This window comes from Anomaloglossus baeobatrachus, unplaced genomic scaffold (genome assembly GCF_048569485.1).
Source record: "Anomaloglossus baeobatrachus isolate aAnoBae1 unplaced genomic scaffold, aAnoBae1.hap1 Scaffold_2786, whole genome shotgun sequence".
NCBI classification, from domain to species: Eukaryota; Metazoa; Chordata; class Amphibia; order Anura; family Aromobatidae; genus Anomaloglossus; species Anomaloglossus baeobatrachus.
Window position 1 is genome coordinate 27453 of NW_027442269.1, and position 24422 is coordinate 51874.

General features: G+C 48.3%; 1 protein-coding gene across 1 annotated transcript in view; it reads right to left on the reverse strand.

The window, feature by feature from the left end:
• Positions 1-15963: 15963 nt before the first annotated feature.
• Positions 15964-24422, reverse strand: part of LOC142265952 (uncharacterized) — a 37320-nt gene continuing 28861 nt past the window's right edge. Inside the window, exon 2 of the mRNA XM_075332288.1 lies at positions 15964-17420. Coding sequence (XP_075188403.1) covers positions 16282-17420 — 1139 coding nt within the window. The 3' untranslated portion in view covers positions 15964-16281. The remainder of the gene's footprint in view (positions 17421-24422) is intronic.

Genomic DNA, 24422 nt, shown 5'->3' on the forward strand with positions numbered 1-24422 from the left:
CACTGGGGTTTAGCTTTCTCTATACAGAGCGGCTGTTTCCAGGGGGCAGAGGGACCAGGTCCTTGTAGCCACTGGGATTTAGCTTTCTCTATACAGAGCGGCTGTTTTCCAGGGGGCAGAGGGACCAGGTCCTTGTAGCCACTGGGATTTAGCTTTCTCTATACAGAGCGGCTGTTTCCCAGGGGGCAGAGGAACCAGGTCCTTGTAACCACTGGGGTTTAGCTTTCTCTATACAGAGCGGCTGTTTCCAGGGGGCAGAGGGACCAGGTCCTTGTAGCCACTGGGATTTAGCTTTCTCTATACAGAGCGGCTGTTTTCCAGGGGGCAGAGGGACCAGGTCCTTGTAGCCACTGGGATTTAGCTTTCTCTATACAGAGCGGCTGTTTCCCAGGGGGCAGAGGGACCAGGTCCTTGTAACCACTGGGATTTAGCTTTCTCTATACAGAGCGGCTGTTTCCAGGGGGCAGAGGGACCAGGTCCTTGTAGCCACTGGGATTTAGCTTTCTCTATACAGAGCGGCTGTTTCCCAGGGGGCAGAGGGACCAGGTCCTTGTAACCACTGGGGTTTAGCTTTCTCTATACAGAGCGGCTGTTTCCAGGGGGCAGAGGGTCCAGGTCCTTGTAACCACTGGGGTTTAACTTTCTCTATACAGAGCGGCTGTTTCCAGGGGGCAGAGGGTCCAGGTCCTTGTAACCACTGGGATGTAGCTTTCTCTATACAGAGTGGCTGTTTCCCAGGGGGCAGAGGGACCAGGTCCTTGTAGCCACTGGAGTTTAGCTTTCTCTATACAGAGCGGCTGTTTCCCAGGGGGCAGAGGGACCAGGTCCTTGTAGCCACTGGGGTTCAGCTTTCTCTATACAGAGCGGCTGTTTCCAGGGGGCAGAGGGACCAGGTCCTTGTAGCCACTGGGATTTAGCTTTCTCTATACAGAGCGGCTGTTTCCCAGGGGGCAGAGGGACCAGGTCCTTGTAACCACTGGGATTTAGCTTTCTCTATACAGAGCGGCTGTTTCCCAGGGGGCAGAGGGACCAGGTCCTTGTAACCACTGGGATTTAGCTTTCTCTATACAGAGCGGCTGTTTCCCAGGGGGCAGAGGAACCAGGTCCTTGTAACCACTGGAGTTTAGCTTTCTCTATACAGAGCGGCTGTTTCCCAGGGGGCAGAGGGACCAGGTCCTTGTAACCACTGGGGTTTAGCTTTCTCTATACAGAGCGGCTGTTTCCCAGGGGGCAGAGGGACCAGGTCCTTGTAACCACTGGGATTTAGCTTTCTCTATACAGAGCGGCTGTTTCCCAGGGGGCAGAGGGACCAGGTCCTTGTAGCCACTGGGGTTTAGCTTTCTCTATACAGAGCGGCTGTTGCCCAGGGGGCAGAGGGACCAGGTCTTTGTAGCCACTGGGATGTAGCTTTCTCTATACAGACCCGGCTGTTGCCCAGGGGGCAGAGGGACCAGGTCTTTGTAGCCATTGGGATTTAGCTTTCTCTGTGCAGAGCGGCTGTTTCCCAGGGGGCAGAGGGACCAGGTCCTTGTAGCCACTGGGATGTAGCTTTCGCTATACAGACCCAGCTGTTTCCCAGGGGGCAGAGGGACCAGGTCCTTGTAGCCACTGGGATGTAGCTTTCTCTATACAGACCCAGCTGTTTCCCAGGGGGCAGAGGGACCAGGTCCTTGTAACCACTGGGATTTAGCTTTCTCTATAGAGTGTCTGTTTCTCAGGGGGCAGAGGGACCAGGTCCTTGTAGCCACTGGGATTTAGCTTTCTCTATACAGACCCGGCTGTTTCCCAGGGGGCAGATGTAATGCCCCTGAGCAACTCAGGGCACTCCAGGGAACTGCATCCTCATGGGGATGCAGGACCTACACCCTGGGACCTGGAACACCAGTGTCAGTAACACCTGCACACATCTATATTCCCAGTTGCCACTCACACCAGGGCTCAAAGGGTTAGTCAGATAAGGGGATGGCCACCCAGTGGGCAGAGCCAGCCTGGGACGAGACCACCTGGTGGGAGGAGGCGAGCCAGTATGTTAGAGAGTAGTGAGGAGAGGAGATGTGCCTGGAGCTGGGTTCGTGTAACGGTGACCCGGGGCACATGAGTAGGTTGCCAGAATAGGAGCAAACAAGTACCTCTGGAACAGAGAAGGTCACCAGGGACGATACAAGGGAGCACCACTAGAACTAGAGCACGCGCAGGGCACAGGGCCCTAGGTCAGGCGACAGTTTTATACGGCCCGGTAAATTCCTGCACAGTGGAGGGACCTGAATGGACTTCACTGACCTACAGATCCGGGGGCATCAGCAGTAAAGCAAGGATCAGGTTTCAGACACATACTTCCCCACAGGGTCCACACTGCCAGCAGTTCAGACAAGGGGACTGCTACCTGAGAGGGACAGTCGGGGCCCCCAAACTGCTTCAAGCTACGGGGACCCAAACCACACTGAGAGTGCCAGGGACAGAGCAACGGAGTCACTAACCTGGCACTGGCAACATAGGGACTGGAACCAGCCGTCCGAGGGTCTACAGTGAGTAAGGACTGCTCATTGCAATCCCGGTGTGGCCTCCATTATTATTACATCGACACCTCCCAGGCTCGGCCCTACCTGCGGAGGGCCTACCACCACAGCTGCCATTACCACCAGCCGTGGGAGTACCCACTTTAGCAGAAGTAGTTCCACCCTCATAACCGCAGGTGGCATCACATGAACGTTAACTCTTACCTCCCCTGTAAATACTTCCTTTATAAAAAAGTACCCAGTGCAAGGAACCGGGCAAAGGCGACCAGAGTGACATTCCCCAAATACAGAGTGCCCGGAACCGAGTACCCCCTTCCCTGGGCGACACACAGAGGGACCAGGTCCTTGTAGCCACTGGGATTTAGCTTTCTCTATACAAAGTCGGCTGTTTCCCAGGGGGCAGAGGGACCAGGTCCTTGTAGCCACTGGGATTTACAGTCATATGAAAAACTTTGGACACCCCTATTAATGTTAACCTTTTTTCTTTACAACAATTTGGGTTTTTGCAACAGCTATTTCAGTTTCATATTCCTAATAACCGATGGACTGAGTAATATTTCTGGATTGAAATGAAGTTTATTGTACTAACAGAAAATGTGCAATCCGTATTTAAACAAAATTTGACCGATGCAAAAGTATTGGCACCTCAACATAAAAGTGACATTAATATATTGTAGATCCTCCTTTTGCAAAAATAAAAGCCTCCAGTTGCTTCCTGTAGCTTTTAATGAGTTCCTGGATCCTGGATGAAGGTATATTTGACCATTCCTGTTTACAAAACAATTCCAGTTCAGTTAAGTTTGATGGTCGCCGAGCATGGACAGCACGCTTCAAATCATCCCACAGATGTTCAATGATATTCAGGTCTGGGGACTGGGATGGCCATTCCAGAACATTGTAATTGTTCCTCTGCATGAATGCCTGAGTAGATTTGGAGCGGTGTTTTGGATCATTGTCTTGCTGAAATATCCATCCCCTGCGTAACTTCAACTTCGTCACTGATTCTTGCACATTATTGTCAAGAATCTGCTGATACTGAGTTGAATCCATGCGACCCTCAACTTTAACAAGATTCCCAGTGCCAGCATGGGCCACACAGCCCAAAAGCATGATGGAACCTCTGTGACGACATGGACTCTCATGGGTTAAAGTTTCTTAAAATTCAGCCAGACAGGATGATAGATTGTTTATAGACGGGGGATAAGTCCCTCATTGTTTTTACAAGACTCTTGTTGACTCATGTAATTGTGTTGGCCACTAAAAGTCAGACGTATTGTTTTTCCAGACGCTTCCAGTAATCATTGTATTGTAGTTGTGTATTGCTAATGTGATTACCTTAGTAGCCATTATCTAGTCTATGCATTCCAGACTACATGTATACCCTCAGTCTTTCTGTAGACATCATTTGGATGAACGTTGTCCATGCAGCTTGAGATTCATCCAATGGGAGAGGCGATCTTGTCCAACCAATCGATGAGGACGCAGTGTATCCAAGTGGAAGGCTGTGGCTATAAAAGGGATTTCTTTAAGCCACCAGGTTGATGAAGGTTGTTGATGGATGCTGATGGATCCAGTCTAAGCTCTTAGGAGCTGACTAGAGGATCAGGATATCTTATGGCTTCAATCTAGGGACTCCGGTTCCGGTTGGAGACCATATCCACAGCCTAGGGATTTCGACTCCGGCTGCCAGGATTGTATCATCATACCAAGGACTACTTAAGGAAGAAACCCAGGTTGGGACAATTTGGTCACCTGGCTACAGACTCAGCAGACCTCAGCCAGCTTCCTAAATCCAGTGCTATTCCTTTCTCGGTGGGTGCCCGCCGAAAGCGGGGTTCTGCTGGATTGGAGTAAGTGGCCCTGGAAGCTCTGAGGCAAGGACATTCTAAATCCCTGGTGAGCCAGTGGAAGGGTGAGACTCTGTTGCCTGTTACATTTGTATTTTGCTGGTTATGTGTTATGTGCCGTTAATTGTTTGGGGATCCAATAAAGTCTAATTATTGTGGTTCCCTCATCCTGTGTTGTCTGAGTAGTGTTACACCCACGGTTAAGGAGGCCGGCGTTCAGTTGGGATGAGCCCTGAGCCACGCTGTCTTTCTAAAGGCGGCTGGTTCAGTGGACGAGAGCACTCACTGAGCCCCGTGTCTCCACAATTGGTGGCAGCAGTGGGATACTACTCAGCCTGGTTTACCCAGGGGAGCTGCAGTGGACTGGTGTTCGTGGACACCGTCCAGGGCTCAACAACCAGGGGGTCACATAAGCATACCCAACAGGCCATAGGGGAGGCATTCAGGTTTCGGACGCTGCCATGTCCAACCCCACCAGCTCAGCCATGGGACAAGGACCAGACAGGAGTTACGACCGCAGCAGTAAATGGATGCTACAGGATCTGTGCCAGAGGCGAAAGATTATCTACTGGAATGCTGAGACTCGGTCGGACTTGATCCAGAAATTAGTCCGTTGGGATGCCCAGAATGATGCAGAGGACGTTGAGGATCCCGCCGATATTGACCCAGAGGATTTAAACTATGTGCCACATCATGGATCTAGTGACAATCGGTAATCAACTTTGTCCAAAATGGCCCAAGCCACAGCGTTTTTGAATGCATTGGGGCCTAGATCCTCAAGAGAAGAGAGGGCTTGGATTCTGGAATATGTTTATGGGATTCCAGCTGCCGTACTGCTAGCACCAGCCGCTCGAGAAGGATGGTCCCGCTACCCAGCAGAAGCTGCACCAAAACAAAGAGGCCGCATGCTTGGAGCCCGTCTGCCACTCCAACCAGTCAACATATGCCGAGATGAACCAACGAGACCTGAGGAATGCTACTCCCAAGAAACCCCAATAGCTTAGGAAGTGGTTTATCCAGTCCACACCCTACGGCAGGCCGGACACCGTACACCAGCCAACCTCCATCCCCACATCCAGACGGTCAAGGTCGGTGATATACAAGCTCAGGGACTTCGAGACATTGGATCTTTCATCACTCTGGTAAGCCCAGTTATTGTTTCCCCAGAAGACCATTTACCAGATTCCCAATTATCCATCTCCCTGGCTGAGGGCCAGCGCTCAGACGTCCCTCTGGCATGTGTGCAGTTGGACCTAAGGACCGACCAGGGAGAGGTCGAGGTAGAGCTTGTGGATAGCCTCCCCACACCTGGTATTTTGGGGACCAACCAGGAAGTGATCGATGTGGGGATTGTGAACAGCCTCCCCATACCGGTCATTGTGGAGACTGACCAGAGCAAGGCTGATGTGTAGCTTATGGACACCGTCCCCACACCAGTTACTTTGGGGTCTGACCAGGAAGAGGTCCATATGGAGTTTATGGACAGCCTCCCCACACCTGTTGTTTCAGGGACTAGCCAGGAGGAAGTTGAAGTGGGGTTCATAGATGGCCCCACCAAGCCTGTTGTTTCGGATACCACTCAGAGGGAAGTGAAAGTGGGGCTTGGGGATTACCTGCTCACACCAGTCATTTTGGAGAATGACCTAGGACAAGGACTATCCAGTCAGTTTGAAGCAGCCATCACCCATTTCCAAGCCAAGCAGGACCCTGATGTGGATCTTTCTAACATCTTTTCCAAGGATAATTCACATTCCCAGTCTCCAGCATCCACTTCTGAGCCAAGAACCGTGAGTAAGCCTAACCACACTGTGGCTATTGACTGGGGGAAGATTGATAATAAGAAATGTATGCAAGCCCAACTCATGGACCCCACCTTAGTGCTTGTCCACAATATGGCTGTTCAACTTGGGGGAGGTAATCAGGGGGAGGTGTATAGATGCGAGCCTCTGTTTCTGACCTCACCATTAAAAAGGACAGTGCCGTCAAGAGGAGAAGGATGATCGGAAGCCTATCATGTCTGGATAATATTAAGAAGGGGGAGGAATGTGACGACATGGACTCTCATGGGTTAAAGTTTCTTAAAATTCAGCCAGACAGGATGATAGATTGTTTATAGACGGGGGATAAGTCTCTCATTGTTTTTACAAGATTCTTGTTGACTCATGTAATTGTGTTGGCCACTGAAAGCCAGATGTATTGTTTCTCCAGACTCTTCCAGTAATCATTGTATTTTAGTTGTGTATTGCTAATGTGATTACCTTAGTAGCCATTATCTAGTCTATGCATTCCAGACTACATGTATACCCTCAGTCTTTCTGTAGACATCATTTGGATGAACATTGTCCATGCAGCTTGAGATTCATCCAATGGGAGAGGCGATCTTGTCCAACCAATCGATGAGGACGCAGTGTATCCAAGTGGAAGGCTGTGGCAATAAAAGGGATTTCTTTAAGCCACCAGGTTGATGAAGGTTGTTGATGGATGCTGATGGATCCAGTATAAGCTCTTAGGAGCTGACTAGAGGATCAGGATATCTTATGGCTTCAATCTAGGGACTCCGGTTCCGGTTGGAGACCATATCCACAGCCTAGGGATTTCGACTCCGGCTGCCAGGATTGTATCATCATACCAAGGACTACTTAAGGAAGAAACACAGGTTGGGACAATTTGGTCTCCTGGCTACAGACTTTGCAGACCTCAGCCAGCTTCCTAAATCCGGTGCTATTCCTTTCTCGGTGGGTGCCCGACGAAAGCGGGGTGCTGCTGGCTTGGAGTAAGTGGCCCTGGAAGCTCTGAGGCAAGGACATTCTAAATCCCTGGTGAGCCAGTGGAAGGGTGAGACTCTGTTGCCTGTTACATTTGTATTTTGCTGGTTATGTGTTATGTGCCGTTAATTGTTTGGGGATCCAATAAAGTCTAATTATTGTGGTTCCCTCACCCTGTGTTGTCTGAGTAGTGATACGCCCACGGTTAAGGAGGCCGGCGTTCAGTTAGGATGAGCCCTGAGCCACGCTGTCTTTCTAAAGGCGGCTGGTTAAGTGGACGAGGCACTCACTGAGCCTATGAAGTTCAAAGCTCAATGAGGTTACAAAACCAATTTAGTGCGTTCAGTAAGTCAGTAAAAAGTAGTTAGGAGTGTTCAAAACAAGCAATTGATAAGGGTGCCCATACTTATGCACCGGTCAAATTTTGTTTAAATGGAGATTGCACATTTCTGTTAGTACAGGAAACCTCATTTCAATCCAGAAATATTACTGAGTCCAACATTTATTAGATATATGAAACTGAAATAGCTGTTGCAAAAACCCAAATTGCTATAAAGAAAAAAGGTTAACATTAATAGGGGTGCCCAAACTTTTTCATATGACTGTATGTGAATTGGGGAATAGAGAAGGGAGTCAGTTCCCAATGATGATGAAAAAAACACTAAACTGATAGTGTCGTGGGCGGAGGAGGGGACGCTGCGCTTTCCCACTGCTCGGGTCCGGCTCACTGCTGCTGCTGCTCAGTGGTGGCTCGAGCGGTAGGCCGGATCCCGGGGACTCGAGCGGCGCTCCTCGCCCGTGAGTGAAAAGGGGAATTTGATTGTGGGGGATTTGATTATTGTCCGTGACGCCACCCACGGTTGTGGTGATTTTGGTGACACCACCGCTACTCTAGACGGGGATCCCGGGAGCGGTGACAGGGAGCAGCTTGGTTGTTATTTCTCCCCTCCGTGGATAGGGGGTTGTTTGTCCCGGGGCCCGGTGATGGGGGTAGGGATGGTTGGTGCAGGCGGGCTACGGGGCCTGGCGAGGTGCAGGGTCGCGGGGGCAGCGCTGTGCCGTACGGCACGGGGGTACTCACTCAGCCTGAGACGATGACACAGTTCTCGGTAAAACACTCGGCTGGATGGACGGGTCCCCCAGACGGCTGCGGTTGCTTCTTCCCCGTAGGTTAGTGATGACCGTCTCTCCCTGCACCTATGTTCTATGTTGATTCCGATGGGTTCCCACCGGTAACCCGCTCCCCGACTTGGATGTAGGCTGGAGGAGCCCCTTTTTGCCCGCAGGCGCTGGCCCTGGGAAACGGTTGCCCTTGGCGGTGGCGGTGTCTCCCCTTCACGGTTGGACGGTTGCCTTCTGTCGGGACTTGACTGTTTGGAAACCCAGGAGGTCCCCTTCACTAACGGATTCGGCAAATTCACGGCGACTCCTAGCCTTACCGGGGTCCGAAAAGCCCCTGCCAATGGTGCTGGCTTCTCCTTGTGTACCGGTACGGTACCGCCGGGCCACCGCCCGTCCACGGTCCTTACGGCAAACTCCGATAGGCCACTCCTGCAGACGGTCACCACCGTCTGCCAACCTTGCTGCTCCGTCCGGGCCACACACCCGGACTCACTTCAGTCTACTCTCTTGCCACTTCACTACTCCTCGCTCTTCCTCCTTCCACTTTCACTGCCCAAGCTAATCTGCTCCTTTTCCCTCCTCCAGGACTGTGAACTCCTTGGTGGGCAGAGACCAACCGCCTGGCTCCACCCCCTGGTGTGGACATCAGCCCCTGGGGAAGGCAACAAGGGTTTTGTGTCTGGCTGAGATGTGCCTAATCGGGGTGTAGGGTGTGGTGGTGTAATTACCTGTGGCCCCTGGCTTGTCCAGGGCGCCACAATAGTGATTGTAAAAAACTTGATCCCACCAGATGTTTGATGTTCCCACAAAGGAATGGATGGTAGATGGAAATAGTAATTTGTAATGTGGCGCACCTGAGGCTTCCGTCGCCACAGAGACATTGCACCCCAGTCAGAGGTGTGATGTCCCATCCTGGGTAAGGAAAGGGTACATGCCAGTTCACAGGTAAAACTGCACTACACCCATTGCTAGGCACACACTGGGACAAGGGATAGTGGCAGTAACCCTCCCATGCTGCGTGCTGGGAGGGGTCGTAAGACCCATCCCTGCTCCCATAGGGTGGTAGATTAGCAACCAGGGGGTGGGAAGAGCCAGCCGAGTGTAGAGCAGAGAGGAAGGTCAGAGTTTCAGTTTACCTCAGAGAGTGAGAGAGTGAGGAGCCAGCATGTAGCTGTGAAAGAGAAAGGAGCTCTGTGAGCTCAGAGTGTCCGCAACAGAGAAAGAAAGCAACAGAAGAAAGAGAGAGACAGAGAGTAGAAGAAGAGCTCTAGTCAGGCAGGAGCTAAAGAAAGAAGAAAGTGACGCTTCCTGGTGAAGACCCTGGGACTCGGAGGGTCCAGGTGACACCAAGCAGAGAACGAAGGGATTCCAGGGCCACAGATAGCTTCAGAGCTGGTGGCCAGTGAAGTCAGCTGAGAAAGGACACAATTAGAGGGGTGCACTGGCATCAATCCCCAGATCTACCCGGGATCGGCGGAGGTCCCTGACGGTGGTCCCAGCAGTCCAAAGGCTCCTGCAGGCCTTGACAAGAACTGTGAGTAAAGACCTTGAAACTGCACCCCTGGTGTTGCCTCAGTTATTTCTCTGCATAGACACGAATAAGCACCAACAGTGTCCCCGGGGCACCGCTCCACCTGTGGTGAGCAGTACCACCATTGCTGCCATATCATCACCCCGGAGGCCTCACACAGCAGCGGCGGCTTAATAGCCGCATACCACAGGTGGCGTCACGAACACAAACCCCAAGTCATCAGCCATATTTAACTGACACCCACCAGGGCCACGGAGTCGGGCCCCGCCACCACTGATTACCCCCGGACTAGTCCGGTCCGGCACCGGGTGTCCCATAGCCCTGGGGTGGGCGAGTCAGTAATATGAACATGTTTATTATTATAGTATAGAGAAGTTACAGACATTGTTCAGACATAGAGATTGTGCGCTGAAAGTAAAGGCCCCGTCACACATAGATAAATCTTTGGCAGATCTGTGGTTGCAGTGAAATCATGGACATATTGTTCCATTTGTACACAGCCACAAACCTGGCACTGATTGTCCACAATTTCACTGCAACCACAGATCTGCCACAGATCTGCCACAGATCTGCCACAGATCTGCCACAGATCTGCCACAGATCTGCCACAGATATATCTCTGTGTGTGACAGGGCCTTTACTGTAATGAATGATAGATCGCTGTGATTGGGAGTTAGGAAGAAGAGGGAGGAGGAATGTTGGGTGTTTTGGGGGAGGGTTGTAATACTCTTCTCCACAGGGCCGCCACTAGAAATTTCAGGGCCCCATACTGGCAAAATTTTTGGGCCCCCTTGAGACTCCGCCCAGGCTCTACCCCAGCCCCGCCTCCACCCCTCAAACCTTCCACAGTCCTGCCGCCACTCTTTGAAAAACTAACAAATATATTATGCACATACATATCACACACGCCCTGCCCCTCCTATCTCACACAGCCTGTACACACACACACACACACACGCACCCCCATATCACACACAGCCTGCGGCACCCCCATATCACACACAGCAAGAGGCACCCCCATATCACACATAGCCTGCGCCACCCCCATATCACACACAGCCTGCGCCACCCCCATATCACACACAGCGTGAAGCACCCCCATATCACACATAGCCTGCGCCACCCCCATATCACACACAGCCTGCGCCACCCCCATATCACACACAGCCTGTACACATTTACACACACAGCCCGCAGCAACCCCCCGTATTACACAGCCTGTACACATGTATATACACACACACTCTGCAGCACCCCCATATTACACACAGCCTGTACACATATACATACAGGCTGCAGCACCCCCATATTACACACAACCTGTACACATATATACACACATAGGCTGCAGCACCCCCATATTACACACAGCCTGTACACATATACACACACAGGCTGCAGCACCCTCATATTACACACTGCCTGTACACACACACACACACACCCCAGCACCCCATATTACACACAGCCTGTACACATATACACACAGGCTGCAGCACCCTCATATTACACACAGCCTGTACACATATACACACATATCTGCAGCACCCCCATATTACACACAGCCTCTACACATATACACACGCAGGCTGCAGCACCCCAATGTTACACACAGCCTGTACACATATATACACACATAGGCTGCAGCACCCCCATATAACACACAGCCTGTACACATATACACACATAGGCTGCAGCACCCCCATATTACACACAGCCTGTACACATATACACACACAGGCTGCAGCACCCTCATATTACACACTGCCTGTACACACACACACACACACACACACACACACGCTGCAGCACCCCCATGTTACACACAGCCTGTACACATATACAGAAAGGAATAACTTCGGCACACTGTATGTTTCCCAAAGAGAAAAAGATGGACACAAGAAAGTTGATTTCAAATCCTTTTCTTTTATTCAATGTAAAAAAGTGGGCCGGATCCGGGGACTCGAGCGGCGCTTCTCGCCCGTGAGTGAAAGGGGGTAATGTGGTTTGGGGGATTTGGTCCATGATGCAACCCACGGTTTGTGGTGAGGTTGGGGCACCACCGCTGCTATTGACGGGGATCCCGGGAGCGATGGCAGGGAGTGATGGGAAGTCAGTGGAGTTTAGAGTTCAGTGAGTGAAGTTAGAAGAATTGGAGAAAACTGACTGTGTCCGGGTACGTGGCCCGGGCACCGAGAGCAAGGTTGGCAGACGGTGGTGGCCGTCTGCAAGAGAGGCAGATCAACGCGGAACCGTAGGACCGGGGACGGGCGGTGGCCCGCCAGTACCGAACCGGGGAGCGAAGTGAAGCCAGCACAAACCGGCAGGGCCTGCGGACCCCGACCAGGCTTGGAGTCGCCGTTAAACAGGTCAAATCCGTTAGTGACCGGAACCCCAGGGGTTTCCAAACAGCCAAGACCCGATTGAGGGCAACCGTCCAACCAGCACAAGGGAAATACAGCTACCGCCACAGCTAGAGTTCCCAGGGCCAGAGCCTACGGGCAAAAGGGCTCCTCCGGCCAATATACACGCTGGGGAGCGGGTTACCGGTGGGAAGCCATCGGGACCGAAGAAACACAAAAGGTGCAGGGAAAGGCAGCCATCACCACCCGTCCGGGAGAAACCACAGCAGCCGGCTGCGGGACCCGTCCATCCAGCTGTTTGTTTTACCAGAGACTTTGCATCCATTTGTGGCTGAGTGAGTACTACCGTGCTGTCCAGCACTGTGCTGCGCAGTCCAAGCGACCCTGCACCTTGCCCAACCCTGCCTCCCCGTCACCTCACCGGGCCCCGGGACCACCAACCCCCCTACCCACGGAGAGGAGAGAAACATCCCAGGTGCTCCCTGCCATCGCTCCCGGGATCCCCGTCAATAGCAGCGGTGGTGCCCCAACCTCACCACAAACCGTGGGTTGCATCATGGACCAAATCCCCCAAACCACATTACCCCCTTTCACTCACGGGCGAGAAGCGCCGCTCGAGTCCCCGGATCCGGCCCACCGCTCGAGCCACCGAGCAGCAGCAGCAGCGCCGGACCTGAGCGTGGTGAGCGCAGCGCCCTCCCCGCCCGCGACATAAGAGATAAAGGGACAGTTGTATCAATATCAGTTAATTGAAATTACCAGAAGCGTCTAGGGATTAGCTTAGTAAAAGGTCCAGGGAATCTGGCTGTCAAAATCCAGGAAACTGGCAGGCTAAAAGTGAAAGGGATAAATGAGCATGCAGAGCATACAGTGACTCCTGATCACCCAGCTGAGTTACCAACCCTGTGCCTCTGGTGCAGTGTGTGCAGACCGCGTGTCCTGTGTGGTGCTGACAATGTGAGGAGTGGGCGTTTAATGCTAATTGGAAGTGACGTCTGGATATCTCTCCCTTTTAAAAGCCCACTCCTCACATTGTCAGCACCACACAGGACACGCGGTCTGCACACACTGCACCAGAGGCACAGGGTAGGTAACTCGGCTGGGTGATCAGGAGTCACTGTATGCTCTGCATGCTCATTTATCCCTTTCACTTTTAGCCTGCCAGTTTCCTGGATTTTGACAGCCAGATTCCCTGGACCTTTTACTAAGCTAATCCCTAGACGCTTCTGGTATTTTCAATTACCTGATGTTGATACAACTGTCCCTTTATCTCTTATATAGCCCACTTTTCATCCCTTCTCTCACCATTTTCTCACCCTTAGACTTTCCATTTATTCCTGGACCTTACAGCGCCCCCTTCTGGCTGAGTTCTGGTAAATCACCTCTCAGGTAAATCTCCCTTGGATTTCATATCCCAGACCCTACTACACCCTGAGTTATACCCATGACTTGATATGTATTTCCCCTTTCATATATGGAGGATCCCCCGGCCTCTCTATGAACCACGACCCGTATACTATATACAGTGCCATATCGTATCGTGCTAGATCTTTTACGTCACTGGAGGTAAATAATCCCCATTACAGTCTATGTCCCTGGAATCTTCCTCCTATGTATAACTCTTGTATACATGACTTTCTATATTTATATCTCTTTATATAGGTCTCATTTCTACAGCCTCTAGACAACCTACCTTTCCGTGTGCGGTCTCCTACTATAACACACAGGGACTCGTGTTCAGACCATATGTGCGGATATCATTTGAACCTTCCCTGACTAATAGGTATCTTCCACACAGTATTCAAGACATATCGTTATGTACTTCATTTTCATGTCATCTACTGTAACATTTTCCCTATAGTACCATGTGATGACACTACCACTTCCCTACAAGTGCAGTTCCTTCATGTCACAGCTTATACGCTGTTCGTGATTACGCATACTCTTTGTGGTACGTTCATACGGCATCTACTTTTCTAAGACTGTATCCTGCGATACCCCACAGGCTTATTTTTCTATCCCTTTGCACAGCAGGTGTTAAGCACATATATACATTCTGCTTGCTGATCTCCAGTGATTCCTGTCCATTCTAGGTGAGCTCTCCTGCCTCTGACACCTCACCTATTAGTTACACCGCGTACCACCTTCATCACGTATTTATCCCATATACACCCATAATACGCGGTATATTTCCTTTTTACATGTCTAGATTTACTCCCTCTTGATATTCTTGATGTTGTGATCCTTTGATTCTCTGCTGTTCCCTCCTCAGGATTCACTTATGCATTTCGTACTGTATTATGGTATTATGTCAACATTATCCGTATATTCATATTGATGGATTTCCTTTTGTTTTGTTTTATTGTATATAACACTACATCCAGTCTGTCCGACCTGAGGAAGGCCTCTTGGCCGAAACGTTGTTCCTGGCGGACCTTTTGTTTTGTACAGCATTTCTTCACATTGAAGAAAAGAAAAGGATTTGAAATCAACTTTCTTGTGTCCATCTTTTTCTCTTTGGGAAACATACAGTGTGCCGGAGTTATTCCTTTCTGTATTGACGCTTTTCTCCTGAGCACCTGTGCAAGGTGATGCAAGGTCTTTCTCTCTTTTTTGTACACATATACACACATAGGCTGCAGCACCCCCATGTTACACACAGCCTGTACACATATACACACATAGGCTGCAGCACCCCCATGTTACACACAGCCTGTACACATATACACACATAGGCTGCAGCACCCCCATGTTACACACAGCCTGTACACACACACACACGCACTGCAGCACCCTAATATTACACACTGCCTGTACACATATACACACACAGGTTGCAGCATCCCCATGTTACACACAGCCTGTACACACACACACAGGCTGCAGCACCCCCATGTTACACACAGCCTGTATACACACACACACACACACAGGCTGCAGCACCCCCATGTTACACACAGCCTGTACACCCACATACACAGGCTGCAGCACCCCCATGTTACACACACCCTGTACACACACACACACAGGCTGCAGCACCATGTTACACACAGCCTGTACACACACACACACACACACACGCTGCAGCACCCTAATATTACACACTGCCTTTACACATATACACACACAAACACAGGCTGCAGCACCACCATGTTACACACACCCTGTACACACACACACAGGCTGCAGCACCATGTTACACACAGCCTGTACACACACACACACACACAGGCTGCAGCACCCCCATGTTACACACAGCCTGTACACACACACACACAGGCTGCAGCACCATGTTACACACAGCCTGTACACACACACACACACACACACACACACACACACACACACACACACACACACACACACACACACACACATTACCTCATCTTGCATTTCCAGATGGTGCAGACCAGGAGAGGAGACACTGGGATCTGCACGGAGGCTGCAGAAGTTCCAGTCACTTTCCCTGTCATGAGATCAGGCACATGATTAGTCAGCTGACATGGAAGTTCCTTCACCTTCTCAGCTCCTGCAGCCTCCATTGTGGTCCGGTACGTTTCCTGTCCTGCTCTGCAGAGCATGAAGAGAGGTGGCAGCTCTCTATTAGCGGCTCGGGCCCTCCTCATTGCCCTAATGGTGGCCCCTGCCCTTGGGGCCCGGTGAGCAGATGAATGAAACGGGAGGGGCCCGGGCTGTCATCGGGGCTCCTCTCCTGGCTTCTGCTGACTGGGCCCACTACAGGAGTCACAGTAGTAATACCCTGATGGCAGCCCTGCTTCTCCATATAGTGATTATATAAATATATAACAATGTGAAATGTTCAGTGCACATGGAATATTGCTTTTTATTGGATTTTTAGAAAACAGACATCTATTAGTAACTGAATATATTTTGACTCTAATGTAACTTCTAACATGCTTTCCTTTTCATGTACTTACTTGCCTTTACTTTGACTGTCTCTTTTGTGTTTTCTTGTCCTGCTTGCCAAATATATGGTTTCTCCCCATGTGAATTTTTCTTAGTGGTCAATAAATTATAATTTTCAAGTAAAACATTTCTCACCTTCTAGGTATGATAATGGCCCTTGTGAGTTTTGTGATATTTAAAAAGAAGTCATTAGTTTGTAAAATATTTCCCTCATTCTGAACATGGCAAGGATTTCTCCCCTGTGTGAATTCTGTGGTGTTTACCAAGTTGCGATTTATGGATAAAACATTTCCCACATTCTGAACATGAATATGGCTTCTCCCCTGTGTGAGTTCTCTGGTGTGTAACAAATTGTGATTCATCTGCAAAACATTTCCCACATTCTAAACATGAAAAAGGCTTCTCCCCTGTGTGAGTTCTCTGGTGTGTAACAAGAAGTGATTTTCGGTTAAAACATTTCCCACATTCTGAACATGAATATGGCTTCTCCCCTGTGTGAGTTCTCTGGTGTGTAACAAAGTGTGATTCATGTGCAAAACATTTCCCACATTCTAAACATAAAAAAGGCTTCTCCCCTGTGTGAGTTCTCTGGTGTGTAACAAGATGTGATTTTTGGTTAAAACATTTCCCACATTCTGAACATGAAAATGACTTCTCCCCTGTATGAGTACTTTGAGGTGTAACAAGATTTTTTTTCCAGGTAAAACTTTTTCCACATTCTGAACATGAAAATGACTTTTCCCCTGTATGAGAACTTTGATGTGTAAGAAGATTTGTTTTCCGGTTAAAACATTTTCCACATTCTGAACATGAATATGACTTCTCCCTAGTATGAATTATCTCATGGTTAACAAGAGTTATTTTCTGGCTAAAACTTTTCCCACATTCTGAACATGAAAAAGGCTTCTCACCTGTGTGAGTTCTGTGATGTGTAATAAGACTTGATTTGGTGTTAAAATATTTCCCACATTCTGAACATGAAAATGACTTCTTCCCCATATGAGTTCTTTGATGTGTAACAAGATTTGATTCATAGATAAAAAATTTCCCACATTGTGAACATGAAAATTGTTTCTCCCCTGTATGAGTTCTTTGATGTATAACAAGATTTGATTTCCGGGTAAAACATTTCCCACATTCTGAACATGAAAATGGCTTCTCCCCTGTATGAGTTCTTTGATGTCTAACAAGATCTGATTTCTGGTTAAAACATTTCCCACATTCGGAACATGAATATGGATTCTCCCGTGTGTGAGTTCTCTGATGTTTTAGAAGGTTTGATTTCTGAGTAAAATATTTCTTACATTTGGAACAAGAAAATATCTTCTCCTCTGTGTGAATTGTTTGATGTTTAACAAATGATGTTTCAAGGGGAAAACTATTTCCATTATTTAATTGTGAAATTGGCTTCTTTCCTTTAAGAGCAGTTAGTTTCCTACTGCCTTTTTTGTGACTTTTATTTATTTTAGTAGTCTGTAAAGATTCAGAAGATAGGACCCGTTTCATAGGTTCAGAAGATAGATCTTTGCTGTGAAAGGAAGATGGGATATCTGGAATAATGGCATTCACTTTAGTTGAATCCTGTGTGATCTCAAGGTCATCTGACTTATAAATTGAAGATGTCAGTTGTCCCACTGGTCTCATGGTACAGTCATCTATTAAGAATAAAACCTGTTATTTTTTTCATAAAATATGCTTGTTGCAACAGCACTACCAAATCAGATAAATATTAATCAAATAGCATCATAAAATTTAAATCTTTATTAATCTAGAAATTTTAAAAGGAAGAAAATTCTTTCTTCTCTTGGATTTACGTAAACTCAATAAGCGGTCAGGGTTCCCAAACTATTTAGTTGGGCCAGCATATAGCAATAATGCCCTATAGATTACCTCTGGCACTATACTGGCCCATAGATGGGGGCCTCTGCAGCAGCCACAAATAGTCATACAAAAAAAACACAAGAAAAAAAACCACAGAAAACAATACTATTACATTTGCTATCAAGTACTGGATAGTGGTCCTAGGTAAAAAGAACACAGCAAAAGCAACAGAATAGACCTAAGTAAATATATACATTTTCCACAGGGTGCTGACAGCGGTCAAACACACGGGACAGTATATAATACAATACAAGGACTAGGACAGATCTCACCGCGCCCTATTAGGTCAGGGTATACAGAGTCTTCCACCAGAAAATTGGGTCCAGGGCCTTTCTCCAAATTTAGCTGTCCCTAAGACCTCCTGGAGAAAATAAAAGAGCTGTCTGGTACCCCAAGCTCCCGTCCTAACAAGGACGGTCCACAGCTAGATCTGTAATGCTGGACCCCTACATTGACCCTACCAGCGTCCCGACGCGTTTCGTCTTAAACGACTCTTCAGGGGACATAATGCTTACTGTAGATGAGGTTCTTATACCCAGCTATCATCTGCTCATAGTATTAGAGAGCCCGACGTCTCTCAAATGGGGTCTTTTATAAATGTTAACATTACATCTAGTCCAATCATGCCCGTTTTAGCTCACCTGGTATCAATTCCATTGAAAATTGCAATCGCCTCGCCATTAGCTCCCTTCACTTCCTGGATTGCACGGTGTGCGTTCCATTAGGAAATACGCCCACAGTATCCACTATAATGGTGATTACCTCATCATTTAGTCACTTCATTTCCTGCATTGCTCGGTGTGCGTTCCATTCAGAAACACGCCCACAGCATCCGGACGTTGGGGAGCGGAGGAGGGAACTCCTCCTCATTTCCTGACAGGCAATACATGCGCTCTATTCCAAGCCTCGTTCTCAGCGGCCGGAAGTCCAGCACAATTTGAGCACAATGTGGCCATTTCACTTAGGGGTACTCATGTTTGTTGCCAGCACTTTTGACAGTAATGGCAATTTACATTGTTACACAAGCTGTACACTGACACTGTACATTACATGAAAGTGTCAGATCTTCAGTGTTGTCCCATGAAAATATAATGAGAGGTGTACTAACTTTTGTGATATACTGTATCTGCAATTTTCACTCTCCAACATCCACTGCGTGCTAATTCCTGGAAAGTGCCTGTCAGTCAAAATAGTCACTACTAGGGCTGAGAGGATCCGGACTGTAAAAGTCCGGATCCGCGCGGTTTCAACACTCTGAGTGCCGGACCCGGGCCCGGAATTCTGGGTGCACGATCCAGATTCGGCAATTAAAGTAAAAATAAAAGAAGAAATAAGTGAGAGTTTCATACTTATCGAGACTCGGTTTAATGGCGGCACACTGCTTCCGGGTCGCGCATTCACTTCCTGTACTGTGCATTGCATACACACATCTTTACGTGTTTTCCCCGCCCACCGGACGTCCTCTCATCTGTGATTGGTTTCAGGTTGACGTGCCCCTACAGCCTGTAACAGTCTCTGCTGCAGTCATCGCTCATTGCGGCTCAGTAATAGGCTACACTCAGAGCTGGCAGTCTTCTCTATGGCTGCTAGCTGTGAGATGTAACAGAGCTGGATGTGTCGTCGTGGAACCTTGTGTGGATTACGCAGGAGCTGCAGGGTGTTTGGGCTTAATAAAGTTGTGCGTTTTGTACTTTATGCCAAATAAAGGATTTTTCTCTGTGTCTTGTTTATTTACATTCATTTACAGGTTTGTGATGCTGGTATCTCATAGGCGCCCGTGCCATCACAACCTAGGGCTTACTAGCAGCTGTGCGCTGCTGTTAACCTCCTATTACCCCGATTGGCACCGCATCACACCATTAGAAAGGGCCAGTAACGTACCGGGATTGTCACATCTAATATATGCGGCAATACCAGGCGGCTGCGGGCTGAGCATACCAGCCTCCAGCCGGCATTAATATGGCTGCGGATGAAAATTAAGGGGGACCGCACGTCTTGTTTTTTTTTTTTTAATTATTTATTTAAAAAAAAAAAGCCGGAGTCACACTTGCGAGAGATACACTGCTTTCCCCGCCCACTGGCTGTCCTGGCGCCTGTGATTGGTTGCGGTTAGTTGACACGCTGCCACTCAGGGTGGGGGCATGTCTAACAGAAACCAATTACACGCGCCGATGGGTGGGTAAAGTAGTGAATATTGAATTGTTGGCTCCGGAAGAGAAAAACATGACCCGGAAGGAGTTTGCCGCCATGACAGCGACTCTGAGTATGCCACGCTCGCTCCTACCTACCTATCCCCTCCACAAACATTTTTAATCTCCGAATTCTGGTCCCCATTGACTTTTATGGGCACTGGATTCTGGAGCGGATCGGACTCTTTAAAATCTGGCTGTGATCCGCCGGTCCCGGTTTTTGGTGGGTTCGATCAACTTTAGTCACTACAACTATGGAGAAATTCACTGAGGGCTATAATTTCCAAAATGGAGTCACTTTACGACACTTTCTTCTCTGGTTTTCTGCTGTTCTGGGCTTGTGCAAATGGTGTGCCAGATCTCCTCTGGGATCTGCTCTAGCGACATCAGCTTCTGTCACCAGGCACGGCCTTATTCATTCTGCCGGTGGAGCTGGTGATGGAGATGTCAGAACCTGATGCTACAGGTGGTGCAGGTTCTGTCTAGTCCCTAAGATTAGGGTGGCTGGGATGTGTAGTACAATCCAGTCTGGCAGTGTGTGCAGTCCAGCTGAGGTAATCAGCTCTCTGCTTCTGTCAACTGGAAAGCACTACACCCTACTAGAGCTGGAAGTATATTGATGGAAGCTGCCAGATACAGCCTTGTTCTCCTCTGGTTCAGGCCTCTCTGCTCACATCCTCTGTTTCCTGTTCTCTTCTCGACCTGTTTGCTGACTACTCTTACATCTTCTGATTTTCTATTTTCTCTGCCTCCTGGTTCTGACCCGACTACCTGACTATTCTTCTTGCCATCTCGCACCCGAGCAGCAGCTAACTCTGTGGCCCCAGACTAGGGGTCCCTGTGTAAGTCCAGATCCATGAATAGTGGTTGAAGGGTGATGTTCAAAGTAGTCACTAGGATCTGAAAAGCCGAAAAGACAGTAAAGCGCTGTGGAATATGTTGGCGCTATAGAAATAAAAATTAGTATATTATTATATAGTCCAAGTCTGTTCATGGTTGCCATGTCTTGAGCTGGCAGGTGACCACAAACACTCCCCCTCGTAACTTTCTACCTGTAAACTAGTTTTTGACTGCAAAATCTGTGTTCCAAAAACTAAATCGACTCTTTCCTTTCTGATCTCGGCCATGTGCCCAGACAGTACTGTACAGCCGAATATTGGCTATTGTCAGATTCATGAGAAATTGGAAAATAATTAGTAAGTTCTATAGTTTCCTGTTACCCTTTGTGAAAATGAAAAAATTATGATCAAACCAAAATTATATTGAAACATCTACATTGCTTTTTTGCATTCCACTTTGTGTTAATTCCTGAATGTGGTGTTTGATACTATGAAGAGAGCAATTTTCTAAAATCTAGATCCCTGAAAGTAATTTTAAAAGTGAATTGTTATCCAAAAAACAGGAATTACACCTGCTGGTAATTGTATTTCCAGGAGTCTATTATGACAGCACCCGAGCATAAGCATAAGCACAGTCGCGGCCATCATAGCAAGACACCAACAGCCCTTATGCGAAGGAAGCGGCTGGCGCCAGGAGCATTGTCCCGCTCTACTGGGGCAGGGTTAGGACTTCCCTGGAAGAGGTGTAGGCTTCGGACCACTTTACAGGAGGAAGGAGAAAGGTGAACCCCTCCAATCCTCCCGAGTCTGCCCCCAGGTAGGTGCCTCCCGCTGCTGCACTACCTCCTGCGTCTGTCCTGTATAGGGACAGGAAAAATACTGAGAGGGTGAGGGTGGGAGAGGCCTTTAACCTCTCGTGTGTTTCCTGTCCCTATAGAGGATATGAGGAGCAACCTCCTATGGTGCTGTCATGAGAAACGACCTGGAAAATAAGTTTTGTTGATTTATTTGAACATATAAACACTTGTTTCTAAACTTTTAAGCCTCCTAGCATCTAAAAAATAAAAGGATGTTGGAAAAATGAAAGGGAATGTTTGAAAAATGCTGTCGCCCTAAAGTAGGAATAAGGTAAATGTTATTTAACTATTTTGTGTGGTTTCTATCTTAAAACTTTAAAGTTTGAAAATTACAACCTAAAATTGCCAGAAACATAAAGTACAATGTGTCACAGAAAAAATATCTCAGAATCAGTGGAATAAAAAAAGGCTCCAAAGTGATCAAAGTGATCACCTCGTTAGGAACGGAAAAACTGGGTGCGGGAGGTGGTGAGATCAGATTGTTTTGGGCGCTAACTACTGTAGTGAATAACTGAGTATGGACAATAACAAATCTACTGAAATGATCAAACTCATCCGTCTTCATCAGTAAAATAATTAGTAACGAGCGGTGACACATCTCTCTGGGTGATTAGAGGATGCGGCTCGGTGGCTCTTATCTGTAGATTAGAGCCATCAGCCACGCACAGCTGAGGGATAGATCACGGCAGACGGGGAATGGTCTTTTTTTTGCAGTTTATTGCAATTCTGTTGAAGTTAGACGGTTTTAAAGAAAATTGAAGTCAAAATAAAGGGAAACTATTGTAGAGAAATTCACACTTGGATCTCACTGGACATTTAATGTTGGCCATCATAAAAGCAAAGTTTGAACAAAAATACTGGACCTGGTGTTGTAGGGGCCAAATTATCACATTCAGCAGCACAAAATACAGAGAAGGTAGATTCATCTTATATGATGCCAGGATTCTAGGAAGGAAACAGCATCATCACCCTCCGATATCTCCTACGGGCCATCATAATATCATTCTACAAGTGATTTTCTAACTTGTCCGCACATTCTACGTACACTGTCGTTTAGATTTTTCGTTTACAGATCTGGGCGAATCATCTAACTCCAACAGAAGGACCTCCAATGCCCAAAGTAATGGGGACAGATTCAATGCATTGGTTTAGAGGTGGAATGGGGACCACTTGATTGTGATATGGCCGAACTACACCACCGATAAATCAGCCACAGCCGGTGACTGAGAAGAATCTGTGACTTCTCTGCATTTAGTGGTCACTACTCACCTGGGCGGTTATCTGTAGGAATCTCCTCTTTACTCCGCTCATCACCCCTCACATATGTCTCTGTAGTATTAATATGGGGCAGATCTTCCCCCTGAAACAAATATTGTAAACGTCACAGAAGGAGAAGTCACATCTATGATCAGGTCTAATCCTGCCATCTCCACCGCTCTCATTACACAAGTATGACACATATAATACTGGAGGATAAAACAAGACCGAGCACAAGACCTTCACAGCCGTCTACACATCATAGGGGGATTTCATGGCACCTTCTCTCCATCTACCTGATGATCCTGAGGAACATCGGGGTCTTCTTGTTTACAGTCCTGTGGGAGAAGAGGACGGGGACATCTCTCTGGTGTTGTCCTCTTACTGGATAGAGCTGGAGGAGACACATACAGGGACTGAATTCATTCCTTACATACAGATAATTATAGGCGTGTGTATTTAGTCCTGTCTATTACCTGGTGATGTGAGGGGCTGGGGATCCTCCATCATGACGTCCTTGTACAGATCTTTGTGTCCTTCTAAATACTCCCACTCCTCCATGGAGAAATAGACGGTGACGTCCTGACACCTTATAGGAACCTGACACATACAATGATACCGTCACCCCGATCCCTTCATAGCGTTACTGTATAGTGTCCCAGCATTCCCAGCAGTGTCACCTCTCCAGTCAGCAGCTCAATCATCTTGTAGGTGAGTTCTAGGATCTTCTGGTCATTGATGTCCTCATGTATCGGGGGGTGAGGTGGAGGCCCCGTGATTGGGCTCAGGGGTCTTCCCCATCCCTCAGACACAGGGGCCTGACAGGGCTCACTAGAGGTCTTCTTCACTACTGTGTAATCCTGGTTATGGAGAGACACAGTAATAAATCTCACTCCAGACATTTCCAGAGTCCTCACCTCTCCAGTTCTGTCCATCTGTTATTCCCATAGATAAGAATGATGTAATGTGACGTCATCAGAATCTCTCACCTCTCCAGTAAGCCGGAAGAGGATCTCTAGGGTGAGGTGTAATATCCTCTCCGCCATCTTGTCCCTGTCCATATCCATCCTTCACGGGGCAATCAGGAGAATTCTCTTCTATAGAGCGATTGTTCTCCCCCAGCATCTAATGTGTATGGAGCCTGAGCCCAGTAATGGGGAATCTCCACACACCTCCACCTGCAGAGCCGCACACTAGATATATAATACCCTGCACCTACCTCCACCTGCAGAGCCGCACACTAGATATATAATACCCTGCACCTACCTCCACCTGCAGAGCCGCACACTAGATATATAATACCCTGCACCTACCTCCACCTGCAGAGC